The 11,746-nt window shown below is 35.9% G+C and overlaps 1 protein-coding gene across 1 annotated transcript; it reads right to left on the bottom strand.

The window, feature by feature from the left end:
- Nucleotides 1-261: 261 nt before the first annotated feature.
- Nucleotides 262-10,644, bottom strand: LOC112696633 (DNA glycosylase/AP lyase ROS1). Its single transcript, XM_025749460.3, has 20 exons — nucleotides 10,016-10,644; nucleotides 9,175-9,904; nucleotides 7,129-8,562; nucleotides 6,615-7,019; nucleotides 6,108-6,198; nucleotides 4,710-6,018; nucleotides 4,533-4,612; nucleotides 4,252-4,336; nucleotides 4,072-4,163; nucleotides 3,921-3,989; nucleotides 3,722-3,758; nucleotides 3,547-3,629; nucleotides 2,693-3,166; nucleotides 2,357-2,393; nucleotides 2,222-2,279; nucleotides 1,914-2,053; nucleotides 1,504-1,569; nucleotides 1,318-1,432; nucleotides 1,192-1,230; nucleotides 262-752 (listed from the first exon to the last, which is right to left on the bottom strand). Exons 2-20 carry the CDS (start codon nucleotides 9,668-9,670, stop codon nucleotides 559-561), a joined length of 5,304 nt encoding a protein of 1,767 aa, XP_025605245.1. The 5' UTR covers nucleotides 9,671-9,904; nucleotides 10,016-10,644; the 3' UTR covers nucleotides 262-558.
- Between the last annotated feature and the right edge of the window lie 1,102 nt (nucleotides 10,645-11,746).

Here is an 11,746-nt window from a genome sequence, read left to right as displayed (position 1 = left end):
TAAGTGAAAAGAATTTATTAAGTCCGGTTCACAATTCAACTTAAATTGCAATGAAAAATGGGGTTTATTTGGCCTGAATATTAGGATCAAATGGGGTTTATTTGGCCTGAATATTAGGACCTTAGCCATTGATGCTAATAGTTAGATTCTTTGCAGTTTGCATGATTCACTTTTTTTGCCCCGTGGGTGTTTGGGGAGGGCGGGGGGGTCTATTGATGTTATGCGTAGTTTTGAAAATCTGATAAAACCTGCAAGCTAAGCTGGTCAAATGAGGGACATAAGATAATGTAGTTTAATTCTACAAACTAGATCTAGAATTACATTCCTGAGTTTATCTCTACTTAACTGGTTCAGATTCCTCTCCATGAAGCTAAAGAGCGTATTATACTTTAACATGATACAGTCACGGTTCTAGTCTGGGAAAATCTGCTGTCTCTCTGAGCATAAAAATTGAAAAGGCTAACTGAAGAGGTGATTAACAGTGACTTCAATTTTGTTACTGTATACAACACAAGACAGGTGAATGACAATGATTTGTCTTCAGGCTCCACCGGTCCGTTAATGGTTGGGAGTGTTGGCAAGCAGCTCTGGCTGTTCCGGGTTTGGTTCCAGATTAAGATTAAGCTCTTCTGGTGTGTTTGCTGGAGCTGATGGCTTTTTCTTCTCCAACTTGCTAGCTGGGAAGTGAAGCCTGGCCTTCAGAGGGCGCGGCGCTCTTTTCTCCCTGTCGAATCCCCGCACGCAAACATATCCTACAGAGCATTGTTCATAATCTCGTTAGATACGGCTGGTTATCTGGTCACTTGTTTTCTTTGTTAGCAATTGCAACTAAGAGTAGTAACTCATATATAACTAAATTACGAATCTTGAGATAGGTGTAACAATGTTCAGATGCAAATACTCTGTAGTTTTGCTAGGAATCAACAATCAGCCAACAACGTAGTAGATAAACAAAGATTAAGGACAAGCAAAATTTAAAGGGGGAGAGAAATGTTGGCTGAAAAAGGTTGGTTTCTAACCTTTTTCCAATACCTTAATATATGATAAGCATGAACATTCTGGTAGAAGAGGATATGGAAAACCAACTATGAAATGCCGGTTGATTGTTATCACACCGGTAAGTGCAGGTTGAAATAGGATAGTCAATTGAGAAAAATCAGGATTAAATTCTGGGAACTAACTAAATCTTACCTCTCCAAAAGCATCGTTGAATTTCTTGTGTTGTTAAACCTGGTTAACATAAAAAAGTAGGCTCAGCTTAGCTTTTTGATATACAGTATCTGCCTTACTATGATATTTTAACTTCGAAGCGTTTACCTCTAAAAATGGTTGGGATGGAGGTTCCGAAATATACTGTTCGCCTCCTGAGGTTCCAGATCCAACTTCGGGGAACACTAATTGGGTTAAGACTTGATTCATCATCAGCAAATACCTGATTCAAATGACACGTTTAGTACTGCTACATAAACATTCAAGGATATGTGAGATTTCACACTACTTTACCTCGTTGACTTGGAAATAGGTGCCATTTAACGGAAAACTCCCTCTCATAGCTGTTCGACATGGTATCTATGCATGAAATTCAAGTCACTTCAATATAATGCTTGCATTTTGAATGCAAACTATTGCTCAATTCATTTTTTAAAATTTGGGTAAAGTATAATTTTTGTTCCTGAAGTTTGACAAAAGTTTCAAAAATACTCCTAAGTTTCAAAAAAAGTATACTTTACCCTTAAAATACTCCTAACTTAGGGGTATTTTTGAAACTTTTTCCAAACTTCAAGGACAAAAAGTATACTTTACCCTTAAAATTATTATAAGATTACTATGCATAAGAATTAACAAAATTCTATGGTTTTTGCACCAAAATTACTATTCATAGTTCAAATTATTATTTTGATAAGCATGCAGACCAGGATTGTCCCTCGGACTATCTGTGAATTTGCTTCGCGGAAACTGTTGCATTGAAAGCACTCTTTCTCATTACAGAGCTGGCCACAGTCCTGAAAGCTGCATTTTTTTTCTGGTGGCTGTGTAGAATTTGCTGTCTCACCTGATGTGCATGTCCATGTATTTGGCAAAAAGGATTAGAAAACGTATCAAAATCTAACAAATCACATACTGTAAAACTTCCCAACTAATTATGCAGTGAAGCTTACAAAACTTTACAAGCATTTTAAACTAATCAAGTGGGTTCTAGTACTCGAGCAATTTTATCCACCTGGAGTCCATATAGCTAGAAGGTATTTTCCTGGATCATCAGGCTCTCGCTTCTCCCACTGTAGTGCATAAGTAATAAGCAATGTTGAACATATAACATAAAAATAGTTGAATGGCAAATGTTGAAATTACTAACCCCTTCTAATAGACGATGTGAATCTGGGAGTTCATAACTGCATACAGGCAAACAAAAGATTAGCGAAAGTTCTTAGAACATTCAACTTGTATCAATCATTGGACTGATACAAAGCTTGTTGAAAAACTTTATACTGGAACTCAATTAAATGCCAGATTCATATGAATTCTCTCGGTGTGATTTCAGATAAATGCAAAGATCCTACGATTGCTTCTTTTTCTTGCTTTTGTAGTATTTGTTACTTCCGTTGGCCCACATTTCATTTGTTATCCTATTTTCTGATGCAAGAATGCCACTTCTGGTTAATTAGTTGGAACTAAGTTATTTTTTACTTACACCCAATGCTCTGTGCGCAATCGATTCACATTCTTTAGCTTGGGCGTTGGAATGCAGGCAGCTTCTGGAGTAAGGGCGACCAAGGCCTTTGACATTTCACCTTCTTGAAGATCCATGTTTTCCTCCATATAATTTTGTACATTCAAAGTGAGTTCTTCCATGTCTACATTGATGGCTGGAATTTCACATGTTTCCTCACAAAAGGCATCCTCTATATCATTTCCTAACACTTGGGTGCATTCTGGTTCTGGAGTTGATGGCTCTTCAATAATTGGTTGGCAAATATTGATTTCGGATCTTGCTTCAAGTTGTTTGCTTGCTTGTATTTCTTGAAGTTCTTCTGCTTGGCTTGTGTTTGTAGGGAGAGGCAAGGGCAATTGATTGATGGTTACCGACAGGTTCTGATATGTTGCGTTATTTCCATTTTTGATTACTATATTTTTTTGCTCCGGTCCTGGTAGGGCAAGTCTTGCACTGCAAATAATATTATATACTGTAATCGCATCTATCATAACTTGCAAATTATATCTAAATTGAATTTTCAAAGTGCTTTGCACATAATTATTTCAGCTATTGATAAGTTTGTTTTCTAAGTTGACTGTTATGTTGATAAACTGTAGTCATATATATTTTGCTGTCCATATAGAGGTATTATATATAATTATACTGCATAACAGCATAGGTGAACTTCATATGATTTTCTCCAGATTTCTGTACCTATTTTGCCAAATGTAATATTTGCAATACTTCTGAAGCATTGGAATGAAGAGTTCTAGTCCTAAATCATGGTAAATTGCATGACAATCATACTAAGCATAACAGATGCAATGAATCATAATTCAACAAAGACATACCTTGCAAAAGCACTTGCAAAGTGTCTACATTCCCCTCTCATTGGGCATGCATTGCAGTTTGGTTTATATTTTGTACAGAAGACCTGCATGCATTAATTTTAGCTTATGTCCTAATAGCAAGTGGATTTCACTTAAAATGGGGTTAATCTATGCTGTACAAGATAGTGCAGTTTACCTTTCCAAATGTAATCAGCTGATAGTGCAGCTCATACCTGGAATATGTTCCAATAATACAAGAAAAAAAAATCAATCAGTAGATAAATAGTTTATGATTTAGTATAACTTAATTACAACTTATGTGATATTGGCATATCATTAAAAGAGAGATACTTTTATTTTTAATGTACAACTGTAAATTAAAGGTAAATTGTTACAGTGTTCTTTGGTCTAGCTTGCACAGTCGGGGCCAAAGATATTTTTGTATGGATTCCAGCACAGGGTACCTATATAAGCCAATGGTGTTAGATCTTATTTAGTTGAATTAGTGGCTTATAGGCTTATACGTTTTGTTTTGGTAGTACTTACAATTCTAGAAGATGCAATTGTAGTGACTCAGGTAGTGGCTGGAGAGGCACCCATCCCAAACGTACTGCTATTCGTCCAACATTGGTGTCAACCTATTGAAGTGCAACAATTGTTCATATCTGTTCCAATTTCCTGTAATTGTATTCTTTTGTCTTCTCTTTTTTTTTTTTTCCAACTTACCGGGAATGCAAGATTATGCAATGTTAAAAGTCGCACACACTCCACGCTCTTCAATCCTAATCCCCTTATGTTGAGCAAGTATTCTCTGCAAGCATGAGTAGAATTTGCTTTATGCATTTTTCCTGCTTGAATGAATTGCATCTAAATATTTAATGGAATATCTTTGTGTTACAAGTGAATTGAGAGCTCAAGTTAACAAACTTACAGTCGACACATGATAATATCATATGTATGGGAAATACAATTCTAATAAAATGGTTGAAAATTTTCTTTGCACTTACTTTGCTTGATCTGGTGGAACATCTCTTAGCCACTCAAGGTCAATGGCCCCATGTTTATCAACCAAGAGATTTAAGAAGTTCTGCATATTATATATGATTCACTATCAGCTGCATTGAAGCCTTTTTCTCTTTCCAAACACCGCATTTAAACAACATTTCATTGTTAATTGATTTTACCTTAATACGTTCAGCAAGCATGTTGTTCATGCCCCTTTCCTTGATTGCATCAGCAATCTCTCTGACGTCTGCACGTCTAACAGCATCCCAGTCCAAAGAGTCCATGGTGTTTTCTGTCTTTTCCCTCTTCCCGGCCTTATCTTGTGCTTGTCTTCTTAAACTATCCCAATCAAAATTATCTTTTTTATCCTTTAGGTGCACCCTACTCTTTGTTGATTTTGTGGAGGCAATTTTAGTGTGTTCTTTGACGGTATTGCTCTTGTGACCACAATCTAATTCCCTTGGTTTCTGTATAGGATCTTGAGTTTCTTCTAAAACATGCAAAGCATTTTTCTCTTTGTGATTACTTTGTTGTTGACTGTGAAACTGAGATAGCATACATTGAGAATGGGCAATTGCAGCTTGGGTTTCAGACTCTGATGCTTGAACACCAGGCCCCTTCATGTCATTTTCTTCTTTATTCTTTCTGAAATCAGTTGACAAGTCTTCTATTTCGAAAGGGCCAGCTTCAAGTACTCCTCCTTTAGGGGTCATTTTCAAAGAATATTCATTACATGTGATGATGGAGGCTTCTGGGAAATCTTGGGTAACATTCAACTTTTCTGTTTGGTTGCCATGCTTTATGCCTATAGATTGACCAGATGCATCTCTTGAGTTCTCAGTTGATTTGCTTGTTTGACTGTTTACTTCATGTAATGTTGTCAAACTTGCCATTTCTAAAAGCTTACTGAAAGAAGTTCTATCATGAAAGATGTTGTACTTGGCTGCATTTGATAGTTCTTCTACTTCTGAGTTGCTCTCTGAGCATGATCCTATCTTCTCTGGACTTTGCTCAACTGAACACTCTGCACATATTTGAGAGGTAATGACAGAGCATTGGGATGACACCATGTCACTTAACTCTTTGCTAACACTCCCAATACACAAAATTTCTTGTGCTTCCCCTATGGTGGCACCAACTGGTCCACTTTCCAATGGACAATGGTTGTCCCTCATATGTTTCTGAGTTGATTCTGACAGTTTGAAGTTTGATTCATCTGTTGAGCTAGTTAAGCTCCCATTTGTTCTGCAGGAATCGTTGCTGTCAACAACTTCTTTTCCTTCAGAATGTTCAGTGCTCTCAATTGTCATAGAACTCAAGTCATAAGCACATGGATTCAATACTTTCTGTGAACTCTCCTCTGGTTCCACAATGTACACTTCTGGTTGTGGTCTGTTGACTAACAAGCTTGTGCTTCCCTCACTGTATGTTTGATACTTGTTGCTTGACTTCAGGGGGAATCGAGCAGCAAGGGACATGAATGCAGAACTGCCAATAGAGTGGAAAATATAAAATGTTGCAACATATATATATATATATATATATATATATATATATAAAGAGGCACACACACATACCTGGAAAGATGGTCCGAGACATTTTGTGTGAGGAAAACTCCCACCACTGAGTCCACAACTGATCCTTTCCATTTTGAAAATCGTCTGTCTCCTGTTGAATAAGCTCTATATCATTAATATGTGAACCACATGAAATGATTTTATTTTAGTTTCTGTATTTGATTACCTTAATGTATGTTAGCTTTAGGACTAGGATTTGCCTACAAGTCTATTTTAGTATTGGAAATGAAATACCTCACTGGGCCCCTATGTTGGTATTTATCTTTATTAAATTACTAACAAATTTCTCTTTCAATTTTGTGTAAATTCGTTCAGTGTCTTGATCTCTTGGTTCCCTGCTGTATTTTTCCAAAACAAAGAAAAACAGATAATGTTAATTTTTGCTGGTATCTTTACAAAGGATAGAATTTCTCACATCTTGCCTCTTAAGTGTAAGTTATTGGGTATTTGTTAGATTTGTGTGTGAAGTGGTTAGTGTTCATATCCTTGGAAGTTCACCATGGATACCTTGTACAAGATGCATCCGAGCAATAAATGAGTCGGCCCTTCCACGGAACACTTTTCGTTCTTCTTCCCACCATTTAGCCTTGTCTTCATCCATTCCATCAATTCCAGGACTGTTTATATCTAATAGAAGAAGCTTCCACACTCTATTAGTCTCCTCATCAAGGTCAACTTTAGGTCGTGGGCGTTGTTTTTTAATGAGATCAAATGAGCCCTCGTAGGGAATGATGGTGCCATATCCATTGGCAGGGCCTTTGTGCTTTTGATGTTGCTGGTTATACGGGACAAGTGCATTCTGCCCATGTAATAGAAGTTCTCTACTTTCTCTATTGATGTTTAGGTGCCTAAATTGCTCTGTTAATTCGTCTGCACTATGCACATTTTTCCATGTCTCTTCACTGCCAACAACTGCATCAATGAGTTAAACTATCAGAACAAAATGCATGATAGAATTATTAGGTTTGCAGCAATTATAATGCCTATTGGGAAAAAAGGTTCAAATGTTCAGTTGGAATACCTAATAAGTTGTTCAAGGGCAAGCTGCAATTTTCCAGCATAACTTTTTGATGCTGCTGCACTTCACTTGTGCAAGAATATGCTGAACTGACAAGAGTGCTTCTCTTTTTAGTTCGTTTCTTTTTTTTGAGTGTTGCTCCCATATCTGCAACTAAAGCATCAATACATGTCTGTTCTCTTTCGGCATTCACAGATGTCTTCCGTGTAGGGAGTTTTGATCTTCTTTTGGTTTGCCTAGTCTGCCATAAAGATAAGTTGCATCTGAATGACTGGGGTTTATCATGAATAACTCTTTCTGTAGCTGTAATCATGACTGGGACTTTTACTGCATTATATTCAGAACTAGTGGGCCAAAAGTTTGAAGTTGAGGCGTAAGGACTTGATCTAGCATCTTGAGGGCACACTGCTACTTCTACAATTTTTGTTGCACTTGCTGAAGATGTATTGGAATTTTTCCCCTTTTCACTTCTCCTTTTCTTCTGAATATTTGGAAATTGAATCCAACTCTCTTGGTAGTGTGCCTGCAACATATTATATTGTACCCCGATCAGATTAATGCTGTTGGTATCCTCATGCTTAATGGTTCCTGTATGCTTTCTCTTGGAACCAACTGCTTGTAAACTTGTGGTTGAAATTCTTGTGTCACTGCTTGATAGAATTTGTGCCCTGTTTCTGTTTTCATCCTGTGGACCCTTTCTTTTGTTGCCATTCTCTATCGAGTTAGCATGTGGCTTTGCCCAACAAGAATTGCTTTCTGAAAGAGGTGTACCGAGGGCTTGTCTTCCTTCATTTGTCAAAGTATTTGTTGCTGCAACAGTTTCTCTGCCTAAATTTATGTTTGTATCTTCTATGCATCTAGAATTTCTCCGCCTTTGTTGATCTCCTACGTCAAAATTTAAGGATCTTCGGCATGTCTTTTTGGCAGATTCTGGCATCAATGGATTAGTCAATTCTCCCGTCACTTCTATTTGAGGAGTAGAAGTTGTGTTTGATCCCTTCTTTCTTACATATTTCCTTTTGCTGGTTGAGCTGTCTTTTGATTGATCAGACTTTGGGGTCTTTGTTTTACTGTTTCTCCTCGGTTTACCTTCTATGATGACCTTGGGGCGGTGCTTCTTTCTTCTTGGTTTTTGTTGTGGTGTCTTGTTCAGATTAATATGGGGATTTATTTCCTTATTCTGGCTCTGATTCTCTTGGCATTGTGTAGAAACAGCACCAAATTCTATTAAAGGATCACAAAGTTCTTTGTTTTGTGGGCTGTCATTATTGTTGTGCTCTGCATCTGAAACTTTATTCTCTTCTCTGCCTTGATCCTTCTTTTCCATATGCAGTTGTGTCTCTGCATATTGCGTGTTTTCTGTTCTGACAGCATTATCTGGACCATGTGGGGCAGCATAAGGAGTGTTATGGCGATAGTAAGTAAAGAATGATGATCCTGGTGCATATCAAGTGAATGTCTGTCAGAACCTTATGGTCTCAGATTTATTGAATATCAAAAGAAGAAAAATGATATATTTATCGTGCAAATACTTTATTCAGTTACCAGGGGAAATGAAAATACTTTCATTAGTAAACTAGTTCTGTCAAAGATTCAACTTCAAATGCAAATTAGCATGCTTGAGATGAAATTCCTCAAGTCAGCAATAAACGGAAGATACAATATAAACATGAAAGTACTCCCAAAATTAATAATTTGTAGGAATTTACAATTGTTTTTCTCTGGCATCAGGTTATATTCTCCTGTGGCCTTTACCCCTTCCATTCATGTTATTCTGTGTCATATCTTTAAATTACTATGCGTTTACATTCTTCAGCTTGACTATGTCACTAATTATTTACCCAACCCAGCACTCATCATGGTTCAAGGTGTTGCCGAAGCAGAAAACATTTATATAATAATATAAGAGTTTAATTTTTATAAAAAAATTTCTACGTTGATGTTTATTCAATCAGATTCGACCACGTGGATAAGAGTTTTGTACTGTGTATCAAAATTAAACAAATAATATAACACAGCAAAGCATCAACCCAAATTTACTTTCGTTACCTCGAGGATCTTGACAATTGTGAGTAGCATTGAACAAGGGTTGCTCATAAGAGAGATGACCTTGGCCAAGTAAAGCACAGGTGGGGTTTATCTCTGTATTTAAATTAGGAACAAAATGATTCCTCAGAAAATCTGCATATGCTGCAATGTAGGTTGCTGAAGAAGGATTAGCCTGAGCCAAAAGCTCCGCAAAGCCGTTATTACCCGACACAGAATTGTTGTCAAAGGACAATCTTGCACTTGTTTTGTCACTGTCACAGGCAATGTTTGTTACTGCAGCCTCATGTGGTAGCCGAAGGTGTTGCCTGGTATCAATTTCAGCATTGGTTGAGGATTCACAACATGCAGATACCGCATTAGAATGTGACCCGATCTCGATTCCTTCTCCAGGAGCATAGATTGGCGGCGGTCTTTGAAGAATAGGCTTCGAAGGGGTGTTGGGGATCCATGGAACCTCTCCTTGAACCTTGTTTCTATCAATTTCTCCAACCTCCATTCTTTGGTTGAAGAACTTTTCAGTTAGAGCTCTTAAATCCCTATTAAAAAGGATTAAAATTGACCCAAACAAAAGAAGGAAATGACACAAGAAAATGGTTACAGAACAGACAAAATAGCCGAGTGGATGGAGCTCTTTCAGGGTATTCTACAAAGCTCAATTTTCCGAGAAAAGACCCACATCTTTACTCAGTTAGGTGCTGGTTGTAAGGACCCATTTTCGGTGATGTGCCGCCTGAGGCAAAACAAGGGTTTTCTTAGGGACAAGTTAAATTGAAATTAATAGAGATAAATTAAAGATAAGTATAGATGCAGTTCATGAACATTGATAGAGGTGAAAATGTACCTGTCGAAAGTAACCGGTTACTGACAAAGCTGGTGCTAGTCAAGATAGTAATTGCAATAGGATTTAAGAGTTTTATGCCCATAAAATAAAAGTTAAACTGAATTAAAAAAATCGCAGAGACATGTCGACCATGTGTGTCGAAAGCCGAAACGGAAATTGGCTGATTCTTCTTGATCACTCCGCTTTTTGCTGGTGGTGAATAGGAACCCCTTCCATGAGACCAAAACCAAAGTTAAAACGAAAATTCGGAGAAAATCATGGAGATGTAGTTACAGTAGGTATAGTGAGTCAATGACAACGAGGGAGATCTGATATCTATCCAGGGCAAAATTGTGAAGGAAAAAATATTACTTTACAGAAAGTGAGAACCGATAAGCATGACTACACAAAATTCTATATGTTTGCATATGCTGATATGCACCCTGCCTCCATTATTATACTTTATAGATCTTGTTGGGGTCAATTTAATATTTGTTGAAAGGATTTATTTGTTTCCTGCTCCGCCCGCCCCTTAATTTCTCACGGCTTTTGCAAAGGATGCGGCGCGAAGACGAAGAGAAATGATATTTGTACTATTTGAAAACAGGCTACGTAATTCTTACATGTCATGCAACGTTTTGCATGTGCATGTTTAGAATTACGTGCCATGCAAATAATTTATTATACATGTAGGAATTTTTTGACAACACCAAAGGCCCGTGTTCACATTGTTTTGCAATAAACATAAAAAAGTGAAGCCCCATAATGAATATTAATTTAATTAAAATTAAAAATAAAGTAGATGAACATATATATTAAAAGCAGATTATTTCTGTGGAATAAAATATTATAAATTGATTTAATAGCAGATATCGATTATTTTCCTAAATATTATTATTATGGAAAAAAATTACTGTTATATTCGTTTTGATTTTTAACTTTTAATGCAGCTCTATATTTAATTAGTATTTTGGCCTTGGATAATGCATACGTCATTCCCGGATAATGCAGTGGATAATTTTTTTCATAGATATTATGAGCATAAAGATTAACTTTTTTTTCCATAGATATTAGTACGATCCAGATAAATGTTTAAAAAATCTTTTATACAATCTCTTCATATTGGTTTTTTAGGGATTAGCTTTACATTTATAACTAAATATGAAAATATAATGAGGAATATTAAAAGACAGTAAATTTTGTGATTTATAATTATTAATTAGTTATTATTAGTATTTTTAATAGTGTAAAATTTTATCTAATAATATAAGATTATTCATTTTTCTTTTACTAATTAAATGTTAGTCAAATTTTAATAAAAAAATTGACTTTCTAGACTTTCAAATATAATAATGATTACAATAAATATCAATCTCCATGGCTTTAGCTGATGATGACAACAAAAGTAAAGAAAAATCAAATTAGAAGAATGCAAAACCAAAATCTAGTAATCTCCTTTGTTTTCTACTATTCAAAAATTAAAGTACAATCTCCTTTTCCAAAATAAATATTGGAAATTTTTTTTGATACTATAAATATTGGAAACTTAATTTAATATGAAACATAATATTTTAATATTCTAATTTGATTCAGTAAAGCATATTGAATACTCTTGAACGGAACTTAGGGGAACTAATTGATAATCACGAATATAAGAAAAAAATTATTATTACCTTGTTAAGTAGTCAAAAAGAAATTTTGGTAATCATATATTAGACGGTCAACGAATATCTACTATCATACAACTTGTTA

This window comes from Arachis hypogaea, chromosome 6 (assembly GCF_003086295.3).
Source record: "Arachis hypogaea cultivar Tifrunner chromosome 6, arahy.Tifrunner.gnm2.J5K5, whole genome shotgun sequence".
NCBI lineage: Eukaryota > Viridiplantae > Streptophyta > Magnoliopsida > Fabales > Fabaceae > Arachis > Arachis hypogaea.
This window is presented reverse-complemented; position numbering and strand designations above follow the sequence as displayed.

Coding starts and splice junctions, on each gene's coding strand:
- LOC112696633 (XM_025749460.3), bottom strand. CDS start 9,670: ATGGAGGTTGGAGAAATTGATAGAAACAAGGTTCAAGGAGAGGTTCCA. Junction 4,164..4,251: donor TGCATAATCTTGCATTCCCG/GTAAGTTGGAAA, acceptor GCACTTCAATAG/GTTGACACCAATGTTGGACG. Junction 3,759..3,920: donor AAGCTAGACCAAAGAACACT/GTAACAATTTAC, acceptor AACATATTCCAG/GTATGAGCTGCACTATCAGC.